The 16,089-nt window shown below is 42.9% G+C and overlaps 1 protein-coding gene across 2 annotated transcripts in view; it reads left to right on the top strand.

Annotated features, from left to right (window-relative positions):
* Positions 1-1,195: 1,195 nt before the first annotated feature.
* The window catches only part of ADCY8 (adenylate cyclase 8), a 120,091-nt gene continuing 105,197 nt past the window's right edge, over positions 1,196-16,089 (top strand). For both annotated transcript variants that reach the window (XM_019614245.3, XM_010709320.4), the window contains exon 1: positions 1,196-3,311. In XM_019614245.3, coding sequence (XP_019469790.2) covers positions 2,385-3,311 — 927 coding nt within the window. In that variant the 5' untranslated portion in view covers positions 1,196-2,384. The remainder of the gene's footprint in view (positions 3,312-16,089) is intronic.

Here is a 16,089-nt window from a genome sequence, read left to right as displayed (position 1 = left end):
ACTCCCACCAAAACCCAAGGCTCCAAGCAGGGCAATACTGCTCCCTCCCCTGTCTTTTTAATAGAATAGAATTTGTGATTTGGCAGCGTCACAAAAAAAAAGGGATCTGCAGTGCCTGTGGCACTCAGAATAAAGCAATCTAAACTCACCATGCCACACTTGAAGCTGCTCACAGCTTCAAGTCACTTAAAATATATAAATGTGGAGGGGAAATGCATCTTAGATTTTGTTTCTAAGTGCTACTCTGGACTTTCAGATTCTGTCTGTCCATAGAAACCCTCACTGCTGCATGCTTATATGGCGGAATTCAGCAGAAATCATTCCTGTCTTTTGAAATATAAAGAAAATGCTCCTCCTGTATTTGCAGCAGTCTCTTGCATAGACTATTTTTGTTTCAGCTGTTTCTACCAGTAGGATTGCAGATCCAAAACTGCCTTTTCCTCAGGTCAGGCTCCAGCTACTTCCGAGCTTGAAACTCACTGTGGGCACAGGAGAGCTGGGAAAGATAAAGACTGATTCCCCCATGTCAGTTCTCCAGACTTTGCCACTGTGCACAAAGCATTCAGATTTGCACATACAGACAGAGCCGAGAAAGGAGCAGGACAATGTCCCCCGTTGACACAAGGGAGTGAGGAGAGAATTTGACCACAGCCTCTGTGCATGGGATGGTTTCCGTTCTCTATGTGGTAGCTTTAATATAAATGCTGAGAATAGGCACTGTCAGATACATTGTCAGGGCACACTCCCTCAGCCCTGACTGCTCACAGCCACAGCCCTGGCAGTGACAGCGCCTTTCTTGGAGGGGCTGAGCTAGCCCAGGCAGAAGGGATGCTGGCTCCTGAGGTTCCCCCAATCCTGGGAAAGAATGGTGACACTCAAGCAAGGCCTGAGGCAGTGTCACTTGAGTGCCTGCGCAGAGTGATGCCTGACTCCAGCATGAGGTCTCACTAGATGACAGATGGACAGATCCTCTAGGCTCTGTGGGACAGACAGGGCCACCTCCAAGAAGGGCAACTTGGAGAAACCTGAGTGACAACCACGAGCCCAGCCCCTGCCCTGGGGTCCCCCATCTCTGCATCCCGCACCCTATCCCCTACGCGGCGACAGCGGCTGCTTTAACGGGGCCGGGGGGAGGAGGGGTGCTGGCAGCCCCGCCGACGTCGCGGGCATCAGCTGACCGCGCCGGGCTCTGCCTCCTCCCGGGCCGCCCTCCCGCAGCAGCACCACTCCGCCGGCGGCTGCCGGTTCCGCCGCTCCGGTCCTCGCGGCTCCCGGGGCAGAACTGCGCATCCCGCCGCCCTACAGCCACAAACACCCTTGAGCCTTCTTCGTCCTTCTCCTCCTCTTTCTCCTCCCTCCTCCTCCTCCCTGCTGCCGGGGGGAAGCCCCAGAGCCCGAAGCCCTCCTTGCCCTGCTCCGCACAGAAGTTGGGATTCTCCCAGCGGTCTTCCCGGAGCTCTGAGTTTAGGGCGGGTTTTCGTTTCCTCACTCTTTTTTTTTTTTTTTTTTTTCCTTTTCTTTTTTTTTTTCTTTTTTTCTTTTTTTCTCTTTTATTTTCCCTCCTATTTTTTTTCTTTTTTCTTTTTTCTTTTCTCGATCTCCTGCGATGGATGGCAGCCCCGAGCTCCCCCCGGGCAGAGACTCGCTCTGAGGCAGGCTGCTCGCCCTGCAGGGCATGCCCCGCCGCCGGAGGGATGCGGGCGGGCAGCCCCCGGCCGGCGGCTCCGGCGCCGTGACCGAGGATGCCCGCGACCCGACCGCCTCTGTCCTGACCGCAATCGCGGGGATTACAGCAGCTCCCGGGTACCAGAGCTCGGAGCGGAGCCCCTGGATCACTGGAGCAAAAAGCTGCCCTCTTTGAACGGCTCTCTGCAAGGCGGCTTTTTCCCATCCTTCTACGGCTCCAGCCTCCGGATGGAGCCAAGAATCGCTAGCTGGGCATCGGGGGTGCGCCCGTAGATGCTCCGCTCCTCCCTCCTCCTCTCCGGACTCGCTGCTCCGCTCCCTCCCCGCTCACCGCCCCAAGGAGGGCGCGCACCTGGCCCACCGGGGCTCCCGGGCTGCACCGCAGCCGGACTCCGCGGGATGAAGCTCCGCGGAGATCCGCGGAAGCGGGCGCGGGCACGGGGCGAAGACCGCCTGCGCTGAGCCGCCGCAGGACCCCAGAGGCGAAGCAGCCCCGCCGCCTGCCGAGCAACCGGAGCCAGCGCCCTGCCTATAAATGTGATCCCTCCGGCAGCACCCAGCCGTCTCCACCCGCCCTTCTCCATCCCCTCCCTCCTCTCCCGCGGCTCTATCCCTCCCTCGTTCCCCTTCCCAAAGCCTGTACCCCCCATTCCCCGCCTCGCCCCGCCACTGGTGCTCTGCCCCCGCCAGTCACCGCCATGGAGCTCTCGGAGGTGCGGTGCCTGAGCGACAGCGATGAACTTTACACCATCAATAGGACCCCCCCCGGCAGCAGCAGACCCCAGCGCCTGCTGTGGCAGACGGCCGTGCGCCACATCACCGAGCAGCGCTTCATCCAGGAACACAGCAGCAGCAGCGGCGGCAGCAGCAGCGTTGGGGGCAAGGGCTTCAGCTCAGAGGAGACCTGCTGCCCCAACCACCACCCGCACCACCACCACCACCACCACTTCAGGAGACAGTCAGCCGGACGGAGTCTGGGGAGCGAGCGTCACAACAACGGAGGCACCAAAGTCTTCCCGGAGCGCACGAGCAGCAATGGGGACCTGGGCTTTCTGCCCCTGGACTGTGCTCCTAGCAACTCTGACTTCTTCCTCAACTGGGGCTACACCTACCGTGGGGTGATCTTCCCCACGCTCCGCAATTCCTTCAAGTCCCGGGACCTGGAGCGCCTTTACCAGCGCTACTTCTTGGGCCAGAGGCGCAAATCCGAGGTGGTGATGAACATCCTGGACGTGCTGACCAAATTAACCCTGCTGTTCCTCCACCTGACTCTGGCCTCCGCTCCCATGGACCCCATTAAGGGCATTCTCTTGGGCTTCTTCACTGGCATTGAGGTGGTGATCTGTGCCTTAGTGGTGGTCAGGAAGGACACAACCTCATACACCTACCTGCAGTACAGCGGTGTGGTCACTTGGGTGGCCATGGCCACGCAGATCCTGGCAGCTGGCCTGGGCTGTGGCCTCCTTGGGGATGGCATTGGCTATGTGCTCTTCACACTTTTTGCAACCTACAGCATGCTTCCGCTGCCGCTCACCTGGGCCATCCTCGCTGGGCTGGTCACCTCTGTCCTGCAGCTCGTCATGCAGCTGGTTATGCCTAGATTGGCCGTGACTTCCCTCAACCAGGTACAGTGGTGAGGAAAGGGTGGGAGGCCTCCTCTTTCTCCATCACCCTAAGAGGAGGTGTGGGGTGTCCCAAGAATCTTTTCTCCTTTAACAAGGTGCTCAGATATTCTGTACTTTGGGGACACCACAAGAAAATTACACCTTCTCTCCCTCCATCTCTCTCCCACATTGCCTATCCTCCCTGCGAAAGAAGCAGTTGAATAAGATTTCACCCTAAGATGGGGAGGGGGGCACTTCCTGGCCAGTCTGTTCCCCATTCTTGTATGCTCACTTCACTGTTATTCCTTGGAACAGTTTTCCTGGGGCAAGTCGGAGGGACAGGACATTTGTCACTTCCCTCCTTTATTTCCAGCAATGGTCCATGGGATGAGATAGGAAAGATAACTCTGTCTTGGCCAAGCTCTCCCACTGCTCATTTCTCATTTACTTGCTCATGCCTTTTAACTCTAGACTTGCTGGAATTACTTCTGCTTTCATGTGTGTTGCGCGGCTTGATCTGGGCTGTGAGAAAAAACGGGAGGAGGGCATGTTGTTCTTTTCCAATAAGAGCAAAGTGATACCCTTAACAAAAACGGGAAGGCTCTCCTTGGAGCTTTGGTGTAAATTCCTAAGTTGTCTTCAAAAGGTACCAACATGTCTGTTCTGCTTGTGGTTATGAAGCAAACATTATTGTGCTTAGAAGTGATGTCTAGGACAGGGAATTGGTTAAAATGGAGTGGCTGGGGGAGAGAGGGGGGAGGAGAGAAGGTTGGAGGGGGATGCCAGGGGGTGCCAATGCAAACAACTGAGAGACACTGGGAAAGGTATGCGTCTGAGAAGTTAAAATCAGGACTAACCTGACTTTACACTCACCCAGCTTCTTCCTTTTGAAAGTGAGGATGTAGTGAGCTCTTGACATCCCTTCAAAGCAAGAAAATGTTGCCTTTCTAGAGCAACTTAATCCTGGGGATTCTTGCTGCTCCCCTTCCCCCCATCTTTTCCCAGACTATCACAGAACTGTGCTACCAATATTTCACAGCAGATTATTGTCTCCATTTAGCTACCTCTGGGGAATCAGTGGGAAGGAGGTGCAGATACTGGCAGAAAATCCCTAAAGGAGGGAGGATGTAGAGGAATGTATTGCTGATGGCATGTTGTTTACATGACTGCTGGGATGCGCAGCTGGGAAGTGGCTGATATTGCACCTGTAAGTTTTAGTGATGGTGGTCCTTGGGTCACATCTACCTCACTCAGAGCCTAGCCATCCTGTAATCCTTGTTCTCCCTTGTCTATTCCCTTCCTCCACACACAAGTGAGCTGTAGGGCTGCTTGACCTCACTTCCCCGTGGCCAGGCTCACACTGCTGGGAGAATCTGACACAGTGTGTTTTGCCTGAATGAGTTCTATCGACGTAAGACAATTACTGCGCAGAGTTGTTGCTTGGATCCTGGTAACGTGCTGATGAATGAATTGGAGTTGTATGCTGTGTCCCACTCCCATGCACTGCTGGCACTATTAGTACTGGATCAAAAGCTGTGTGAGTGTGTGAGTTATGCTGATGTCTTAAGGTTCTTCCAAGTCTTATTGTCCTACCCTGAATCTGTGAATAAAGCACTGCTATCTCATTATGCACAGGCATCGCAGCTGTTTAGCCGATCCCTGGAACACACACATATCCCAAAGACACTTCTAACAAATACATTCCCTGGGAGAGATACAAATATCTTCATTTCGCAGCCCAATACCTTGCCAGCTGCGTGAATGAACCGCCTTTGGCTGGTGCACAATGAGACCTTACCAGTCAGTTGATTGCTTTCATGAACCAGATATATAATTCTCCTGAACAGGATCCACACAGATTGCCATATGTCGGTGTTGATTCATACCGGCTCCTGCCTTTTCAGAGCCCACTTAATATCACCTAATTGCACACTGCTTTGTCTGTTTCTCTTGTCCACTCTATAGGAGAGGTTGGATCCTTCTTTACCCCAGGGTATATTCCCCATCGCCTCCCCCGATGCTGGGAGGGAACGCACTCCTTCCCACAAACCCAGCGCGGGAGATGCGCGGGAGATGCGCGGAGCGCGGCGTCGCGGGCGCTGTCCAGCGGCGTGGTGCTGAAGCGCGGCCCGGGGGCTCCCTCCAGCGGCTCTGACTGCCGCTACCGCACCAGGCCTCGCGCAGAGCACCGCGCACCTTTTGCGCCCTCCTGCGCGGGAGGTGCGTTGATAGGCAGCAAGTGAGCAGGGCCCGCCCCTGGAATTGCACTGTCCTGTTTAGTTTTGCTTTATGGCATTTCAGCCTTTTGTTTGTTTGATTCAGGGAACTATGGTACACTTTCAAGTGCCGGTTTTTGAGGGCTTTTTACTGCTGATGAAGGGTGTATAATTATTACTTTACAGGTAAATACAGACTGTTTAAATGACATCAAGGCTATATAGCAAATGTTTGGTATTATCTAGATTTCTTCATCTTGCAGGTACTCCATTTTATCACAGGGCTTATTTTTCCAAGTAAAGCATTGCTTTTTCCCCTCAGAGAAATCTTACAAGTCTAAGTAACCTATTAGATTATGTAGCAATACCTGTGACCATCTTGCTGTGCTTCAGGATGCAGACAGCTACTTACAGTACACGCCATAAAGGAATTGAGGTGTACAACAAAAGACAAAACAGAAGGTAGAATTTTGATCATGGTCCAAATAATGGGTTTTCCACTGATTTTGATGAGACCAGGATTTCATGCAGAGAACACCAAACTCAGTTCTGAGCACAAAGTCTTCTCTACCCTGAAGTCAATTTATTACTGCACTCTGTAGTAAAAGAAAATAAAGGATTGGGATATGTTTTCCTTAATCTTTTAATTAATATTAATTTGTATTGATAAATGCATTCACAAGAAATTTAAATCATTTGTAATACTGAATGCAAACATGCAATACTACCTGATCAGCTTTTTGTTGAGTTTAACACTGTATGCATGATCATGAATGCAAATATTGCCCAAGTACATCATTTTCTCTTGCAGTGATACATAAGAGAATATCTGTTTTTTCTTGTGTTTCTGAAATGAATTTGAACCAGCATTCTAGGTATAGTTGGAAGACAATTACTGTTTTGAAATTAGATTATGTATTTATTCATTTATTCATTTATTCAACTAGATCCAGTAGTTTCTGTTTTACCAGATGTTTCATGTTTTGGGGGAGATGTGAGCACCCTGAAATCCAGGTTACTTCAGCCTAAAATGCTTAGCAATGGGATGCTTCTCAGAGAACCTGTGAGGGAAGAAATGAGAAATGCAAGATCTTAATGATAAACAAGTGCATGGATCTGTGTTCCTGATTAGATACTTAGCTGAGGATGGTATTTACCTTGAACATTCTCTCAGAAGACAGTTTCATTTCTATTGCATTCATTCTTATTATTTTCTTGATGATAATGTGATATAAGATCTAAAATTTCTAAGAATATATATATGTATTCCAGGCATATGGGAAAGAATAAACAACTCAAAAGCTCCTTAGTGTTATATAACGTAGGCAGATGATAATATAGACATGGGTTTTGACAGAGTTGGAATTATGTAAGCTACAAACACACACTGGATTTTAATTCTCTCCCCATGCACCCTTCATTCATGTGACTGAATTCCTCTGTAGTCAGTAAGCCTACACAGATTTGCGTAATCTGTCCTTTGAAGGATCAATTGTAAAATTATACATATTAAAGCAAACTTTAAAATACGCATAGAAATAACCTCAAAATAGGTAATACAAAGACTGAGGAAACTCATTCTTTGCAATTTGATAGCATCTGTCTTTCCAAGCCAAAGCAGTTTTGTGAATTAACCCAGTGATTCTTTTCTTTTCTTTTCTTTTCTTTTCTTTTCTTTTCTTTTCTTTTCTTTTCTTTTCTTTTCTTTTCTTTTCTTTTCTTTTCTTTTCTTTTCTTTTCTTTTCTTTTCTTTTCTTTTCTTTTCTTTTCTTTTCTTTTCTTTTCTTTTCTTTTCTTTTCTTTTCTTTTCTTTTCTTTTCTTTTCTTTTCTTTTCTTTTCTTTTCTTTTCTTTTCTTTTCTTTTCTTTTCTTTTCTTTTCTTTTCTTTTCTTTTCTTTTCTTTTCTTTTCTTTTCCTTTCCTTTCCTTTCCTTTCCTTTCCTTTCCTTTCCTTTCCTTTCCTTTCCTTTCCTTTCCTTTCCTTTCCTTTCCTTTCTCTTTCCTTTCCTTTCCTTTCCTTTCCTTTCCTTTCCTTTCCTTTCCTTTCCTTTCCTTTCCTTTCCTTTCCTTTCCTTTCCTTTTTCCTTTCCTTTTCCTTTTTCCTTTCCTTTCCTTTCTTTCCTTTTCCTTTTCCTTTTCCTTTTCCTTTTTCCTTTTCCTTTTCCTTTTCCTTTTCCTTCCTTTCATTCTTTTCTCCTCAATTCATTTCTGCCATAGTCAGCTGTGGGTGACTTATAACCTGATTGTATGATTTTAGACTGGATTATGGTCTGGTTTCCTTTTATATCCTGTAACATCACCTGACCAGTATCAGCGGGTCACAGCATAATTAGATTAGAATTGGATACACTTTTCTCTGAAGCAGCAGCATCATTGTTGTGCTAAGTAGGGAAAAGCATTAGTTATATTTACAATTTTGTGATTAATTGCCTTCAGAGAGTTTCCTCCAAAATGGAGGATCTCAGGCAGAAGCATGAATGAAATCTGCTTTTATCTGTGAATTTCAGCCTACAGTGTAGTTAGTGTACTTGTTCTGAATGGAAGTTACTTTGCTGGATTTTATGTGACATTTTTTCTGCTTTCAGAACACTTCTAGGTTGTTTTTAAGATTTTCTTCATTGTTTGCTATTGTTTCTCATAGTCTAGGAAGAGCAGCATCTAATGCAAAATAATCATGTAGTGGAGCAGTGCAGTTACAGCTGACACTTAACAACAGATCATGCTGGAATGATCCTTATTAGCCTGTACAGAAGTCTCTAGGGGATAAACATCTCTCTCTGTTCATCCTCTTACTCTATTTCTCAATCTTGTCAATGATTTGATGTGAACAGGAAATAGAAGGGAGCAAAATGAGAACTATTTAATGGATTCTTCAGTTTCTAATGGGGAAAAAAGGCAGAGAACATGAGGATCCTTTCCTCCATTTTCCTTATTTCCAGAGTATCTTAATAAGTGTGAGAAAAGCTAGAGTATTCCATATAAATGGTGAATTTTAGTAAACAGAAAGGAATTATGATTTTGAAATGATGGTTAAGGTAATGAAAACTCCAAACCTGAAAACCCTGACGAAGCTGGTGCCTGGCACCCCATCCCTGGGGTGCTAGTAGGCACCCTGCTAACATCCTATTTCTTTAAGCACAGTATTCTTGCACTTATCAACACTTCTCATTCTGTGTATCCAGTGAGGGTTCCTCAGCAGCTCAGTGTTAAAGCTACTTTTCAGCCAAGCCAAACATTATTTCAGTGGAAACACATTTTATGGTCATAAGCGCTTGCCTTACATCTTAGATAAGAAAGGGTTTGCATTCTTTCTCAATGGAACAAATGCAGTTCCCATGATACAGAAGACTGAAGTTTAAATCCCTTTCTCCAGACGGAATTCAAATCCACCTCTCCTTACATCACTAGAGAGTTTCCAAAGCAAACTTTCTCCCCCTCCTTTTCTTCTGGGAAGAAAAAAGCTAAGATTCAGTGGGCACCAAAAAAAAAAAAAAAAAAAAAAAAAAAAAAAAGAAAGACCAATCTTGACTGTAGCCAACTGATTAAGGAATTCATCTTTGGTGATGTCCTTGCCGAACATGTTAGTGTTTTACATAACATATTTTATAGGGAACCTGCTATGGCAGGGGGGTTGGACTCGATGATCTCTGGAGGTCCCTTCCAACCCCTACGATTCTGTGATTCTGTGATTCTGTGATAATGCTATTCAGTCATTCTCTCAAGCACATGCCCCAGTCAGCAAACTGTATGTTGTGGTTCCCTATTTCTGACCTGATGAATCTTGAATCTCTTTTTCAAAGTGGTGAAGATTCTCCACAAAATTTCTCTCCTTCCTTATCTGCTGCTCCTCCAGCTCCTCAAAAGCAGATTCAATCTATGGTGAGGGCAGTATCAAGATAGACAGGAGGTATAGAATGAGGGGGTGAGCCTTGAGTCACTGAGCTGCTATGCAGAAAATTTAAAGCCATTTTAAAAGATAGTGCTTGGCCCTGTTCAGTGTTTGATCAAAAAGATAGAGGCAGTGCCCTTGGGGAGGCTGGTTATCTAATACTCAATCTCAGACATTATATTATTTTTATAAGTTCTTGTATATACCCACAAGAGCATGGTGTAAGTCAGAATACATTTCTGGTTTAAACTTTTGCAGTCATATATTTGCAAATTTGGTGTACAGTGATCCCCCATTGTGGCGTCTGAGCCTCTTTTTTTTTTTTTTTTTTTTTTTTTTTGTCTCTAACCTCTCCATCAGAGAAAAACTCTGTTTCATTTGTTCTATTCTTGGTGCAGTGCAGTTTGTACCCAACCCCAGCACAGGAGACTGTGGAGTATCAATCTGGTCCAAGGAGGGACATGAATGCAAATTGCTGTTATTGGTGCAGTGAATTTTGAACATTCTGGTGCTAGCCTCACTCATTCAAAACAGGGATAAAAGAGATCTTACTAGCCAGAAGGGATCAATCTCAGAGCTCTTACACAGCATTTCTTGGAACTAAGAATCTTACTAAGAGATATTATTAGGGCCTGAGTGACTCAGAGACTTTGATCAGCTTGATTTAATGCCCACAGAGTGCAATATAGAAATTAGAAGACATTAGACATTAGAAACTTTAGATAAACTAAGATCATTTTCTCAGTTTAGGGAAAACATTGCTATGAATCTGGTGGGTTTTTTTTTTGTTTGTTTGTTTTTTGTTTGTTTGTTTGTTGTTTTTTTTTCTGAGGGAAAACACCAACATGGACATCCAGGTCCTCCAGGAATCTCTTGGAGTTCTGTCACTCTTATCTCTCCAAACACACTCATCTGCAGACAGAGATAAGTGTATGGTACTGCCTAACCTAGAACAAAAACTATCAGGAAATGCATACAGGGTGAAGTGCAAAGCCAGGCAGCTATTGGCTGACAGAGTAATATTTCAGCATGTAGGTTTGGTTTATAAGCAACTATTTTAAGAAGTGTTGCTACTTCATTTGTCAGCTTCTGCTGCTGCAAGCTTTCATACGTTTAGCTTTAGAAGAAGAGTTCATTAATTAACCATTGCTGCAGCCTGAGAAGTGACTGAAGCATATCAGTGTAAACAAAATGAACCCAATACATTTTTTTCCCACCACTCTAGCAAATAATTTTACTTCTCCTAATTAGTTTAATGTTGTGGTATCATTTTATAAGATGCTCTTGACTTTAATCTAAAAAAAGAATTGCACCTGGTATAAATGAAAGAATATTTGAATGAGTTGAAAGTGTTGATTTTTCTACCTGCTCATTTTGGTTGTCAATTTTGGCTAGAATATCACAGTTTTGAGCTTGTTTCTTCTGATTTCTTCACTTTTGTTTTTATCTGAAAATAAAATGCAGAAATCTGTCTTTACTGAAATCAATGGAAGCTTTCAACAGAGGCAGAGTTCTAATTAGGAAGAAACTGTTTATTTCTTTGGAGGATCTGATCTCCAGGCATTTTATTATTTCTGCTTTGTTCAAACTCTGCTGCTTTATTTACATGGAAGTTACACAGGGATGGTGCTATCTGTTCTGTGCTGCTTGCCTTAGATCTATTACAGTAGAATCCTTATCTTTAAATCATTGAATCTAATCACAGAATGAATGGCCTGGGTTGAAAAAGGACTTCAAAGATCATCGAGTTTCAAGCCTTCTGACATGGGCAGGGTTGCCAACCACTAGACCAAACTGCCCAAAGCCACATCCAGCCTGGCCTTGAATCTAATTCTTGAAACTACCTCTAAATCTGGAGGTATAATCACAATACAAATAAGAAATAATAATAAACATTATAATCGATCAGTATATAAAAACTACATGGTATTGTACTATACACCAGGTGTTTTATGACTGAAGTAAGGAACTTAGTTGAATAAATGAACTAGATTTTATGACAGTTAGATCAGTACAAAGTCTAGATATGCTCACTCTTTTATCCCATGATTCTCTGCCAGGTATGAAAGTATTTCTAATGTTTATTTTTATTAATGTTTTTCCTACGCATACTAGATAGAGTTACAGTTGACATGGAAATTATCCCATGTGCTCAGTGTGATTTGAATTTAATGTGCCATTTTCATATTCTTTTATAGAAGGGACTGTATTCACCACTGATTTCAGCTAGGAACTGAGAATGAGGATCATTCTTGTTTTATCACTAAATTTGTCAGTGGCCTTTGCTGACCCACTCACATCACTTTATGTTTCTGTGTTCTGGTTGATTTGAAAATTTTCCTTTCTCAGTTGCTATATGTGAGTATCATGTTCAACTGCTTTGAGATTTTTGTTCAAAACATACCCATCACCCTCTGTGATTCAAATTGAAGACTACTGTACTGACTTCCATCAGCTATGCACAGGTTTTGTTAAAAAAAAAGTAATAATAATTCAGTGTAGTGAGAACTGTTGCTTATAACTTTGCTCTTTTCAAAAGGCCTGGTTCTGTAAAATTCTCTTTTACCAAATATAAGTGATTCCATGGTCTCCTTAAATTAGTCAATACAAAAGATAGCATATAGTTTATTCAAGGCTGTGCATGCCCAGTTATGACTGAGATATGGAGCCAGCCTCCATTTCAGATGTCCTTTTTGTGACCCCATGTTTCTTGCTTTCACATCCAATCAGTGGATCAATGTCAAAAAATAGAAAGAAGCACATTCTCACTTGGGTTATATTGTTACTGCTATGGGGATCTTTACTGGAATCCACAGATTCAAACTCTCTCACACAGAATTGAGAGAAAACAATAGATCACGTTTTGGTCCTCGTGCAAATACTGTTAGCTCTTGGGAAGGAAGTAGTTCTCCCCTTCCTGGGCACTATGTGAAATTGGTTAGAGCTTGTAGGTCTCTGGTTGAACTCTTCGCATGCCCTTTGATGCCTCCAAGGCCTGGCATGAGATGCTTGTTGAGATTTAGGCAGAGCATAGGTCATCTAAATTTTGCCCAAATATACTACTATTAAAAAATGGCATTTCCTGAATCTTGCTTAATGCCACTGTTACTGATGCTGCAATAGTTTCCTTGTTCTCTCCAATCCCTAAAGTAATAGCAGCTTTTTTGCAATACTGGCAAGACAGGAAGAATTTGCTATCTATATTTCATTATGTTAATACAATTACCTTTTCCTGCTGTTTCATTAGCCACCTGAGAAGCTACTGAGAGGCACCTGAGAGCACATAAGGTGTTCCCATTTCCTATGTGACAGCAAAGGACAATAGGGTCTGTAATAATCTTTTATAATCTCAGCAACTGTTCATGCTTAGAAATGATTTTTCCAATAGCTTATCACTTTCATTCCTGTAAGAAATATACTTGTCTCTTATTTGTAAGAGATATTTATTTACAGTATCTGAGAACAGCCACTTTTTGCTATTCCTCCATAGTAAAATACCTCATCTTCAGAAAGAGAGAACAGTGGTTAAAAGATTGTATCATTACATTATCCCTATTCTTTTAAAGCTTAAGTTGTTTGAGGCCTAGAAACATATCTCAGGAATTGTTAAGGTAGCTGTTCTCTCCTCTTCAAACAACTAACAAAGATTTTTCTGACCAGATAGTTTTTTATGGCACCAGAACACCCTAACTTCCTTATTGAATTTATGAATGCTATATTCAACTGTCATCTCTTAAAGAACTTTTTTTGATGGCGTACAAGAATTATTTGAGACTACTTCTGCTTCGCTTTTGTAACACAAGAATGCTGTAATTAAATTTGACGTAGTTGATTTTTCAAAACCAAGTTAACAAATCCGTCTAATAAATAAATGATAATATGCTGTATTTAAATTTCTAAAGTTTCAAATCATTTCGTAGCCATGCACATATTCACATTAGATAGTATTAGATGGATGCAAATACTCAGCAAAGGCAAAATGTGCAATTTCTTACTTTTTTTTTTGTATCTTTTTTCAGATTCGGTAATTACATTTGTAAGCCAAAATGTTATTTGCTATGTTCCTAAAGTTCATGTATATCTAAAGGGAGCTTATAAAAGCAAATTAAAAATTGAAATAATTACTATCATTTAAAATTCAAACTATAATCTCGAAATCAAACTGTTTTCTTTTGGCTAATATTCAGCAGTGACAGATTTGGGAAGTTCACTAGCCAGAACTTAGAACCCTTTACCACATAGTGAAAATTCTGAAAATCTTAAAAAAAAAAAAATTCAAAATATTAAAAAAATTATAGAGAATTTTACAAATAGAATCTTATGTGCTGAGGATATGTAAGAGACATATGGATGTGTCAATAAGGGAAATGATTTAGTGATGGGCATGGTGGTGTTAGCTGATGAGTGATCTTGGTGATCTTAAAGGTCTTTTCCAACCTAAATGGTTCTATAATTCTATTATTCTAAGATGTTTAAAGAAGTGAGACGTCTGACAAATGAGGACTGTTCAGACTGGAGAAGATAAATTTTAGGGGGAATCTTATCAATGTCCATAAATATCTGAAGGGAGAGTTCAGTGAGGATAGAGCCAGGCTCTTTTCAGCGGAGCCCAGTGTCAGGACATGAAAGTAATGGGCACAAATTAGAAGTTCTGTTAAGTGTTGAATCAAATAAGCAAACAGAAAACAACAGGTGTTGTGTGTTTTGTTTTTTGTTTGTTTGTTTGTTTGTGCTTACTGTAAGGGTAATTAAACACCAAAACATGTTACCCAGAGATGTTTTGAAGTCTTTGTTTCTGGAAACAATGTTGAAATCTGAGTGGAAAACCCTTAGGCAATCTGCTCCAGATTATCCTGCTTTGAACATGCAGCTTTGACTATATGATCACCAGGATTGCCATTCAACCTCATTTATTCTGTAAGTCTTCAAGGGCTGGCTGCTCCAAAAGTTATGCCTCCTAATTTATTATGTTGGTCTGTGATATCAGAAACAAATGTTAGTGGTATGGCAGTAGAAGCTGAATCTTCTCACCAATATTTCATTACATTTTGTTGCCTTGTGACAGATGGCAGTAGATGGACAGTCTGACAAAATGTCACCTGACACGGAAGTGTGGATGAAGCAAAGGGGTGTCATTGTCTTCTATGAGAAAAAAATGACACCTACTGACATTCATCAACACTTGCAGAATGTGTATGGAGACCAATCAGCGAATGTGAACACAGTGAAGTGGTGGGTGGTGCATTTTAGCAGGGGCAACCATGACAGTGCATCACCTTCATTGGTGTAGATATTAATGAGCATGGCACGGAGCCTCTTGTTCATCGCTGGCCAAAATGCATAGCTAATGTTGGTGATTGATCTTACAAGATCAGGAGGCCAAAACCAACATCTCTGAATCCAGCCTGAAACAGCACAACTCCTGTGCACACAGCGTGGGATTTGTTTTAGGACAAATGCAATGCCTTCTGCACCCACTTTGGTCCATTCCAGCTTCAAATCCTAGAGTGGGACTTAACTGCAGACTTTTATCAGGGTCACCATCTGGCATAGCACATCACTTCTTCATGGAAGATGATCTGTGGGCTTATCACCATCCTCACCTGGTGATATCAAGCAGCCCTGGAGCACAAGATTATAGCAAACATCAGATACATACACACTCAGTGCTTTTTTTTGGAAATGATTTTGCCTCTACCCACTAGATCTTTGTAGCATGAGCAATATTGCAGGAAGGAGAGATTGAAGAATATCAGTAAGCACATGTCTTTTCTGGCCATCAATAAAAATAACTCTTTCATCACTACAAACCACTTTGTTTCTCTCTCTTGTTGAATTGTTACATAAATGTTAAAGAAATCTGAGATACCTGTCCATGAACTGTGGTCTCACTGCAGCTTTATCAGAAACCTTAGCTACCAAAGTACACTAAAGGCAGGCATGTCATCCTTAGGCAATCTACCAAAATAAGGACCATATTTGATGAACTGATACTATCCTGCTTTTAAAATGATAGAAACTGAACTTCCCCCAGCAAAACACTGATGATTTGTATCAATATTGCTTTCAGAATAGAGAACTGCTCTTGAGAAGACAAAGCTGAAGGGAAATTGTGACAGCCTTCAAATATGAAAGGAGTTGCTGAATAGAGGAAGACATTGTTCTCTGTTTCTCCTGTAGCTAGCAGGAGAGGTGGTGGACTTAAGTTCCTGCAAGGAATATTTACAATAGATAGTAGGAGAACTCTTGTGACGAGATAGATAAGTAGGTAACTAGGATTTGCCCAGGAGGCTTCATCCTGAAGTATGATTAATCACTTTAGGGGAGAATTGTGCTAGGAGTTGTTTAGGTAACATCCAGGAGCTGGAGCATGACTTAAATGACCTGTCGAGGTCCCCTTGTGCCCTAACTTTTATAATTAAAATGATACTGGCTCATAATTGTCACTCTGATGCCAAGTGTTCTCACTTTCCACTTTCCAAGGAGGCTAACAATTCCATATTTCTGATGGTCCCTTCACTGCAGCTCCCAGATTAGTTTGAATAACCCTGAAATTCCAATGTCATTATTTATATCTGTGGTTTTCTAAGGATGTAGTTAATCAACTATTTATCAAAAACCAACTGATTATGCAAGAAAATGATAGAATCTGATAATCTCTTCCAAGAGGCTACTGGCTGATAAAAGGACTATAT

This window comes from Meleagris gallopavo, chromosome 3 (assembly GCF_905368555.1).
Source record: "Meleagris gallopavo chromosome 3, MGAL_WU_HG_1.1, whole genome shotgun sequence".
NCBI lineage: Eukaryota > Metazoa > Chordata > Aves > Galliformes > Phasianidae > Meleagris > Meleagris gallopavo.
This window is presented reverse-complemented; position numbering and strand designations above follow the sequence as displayed.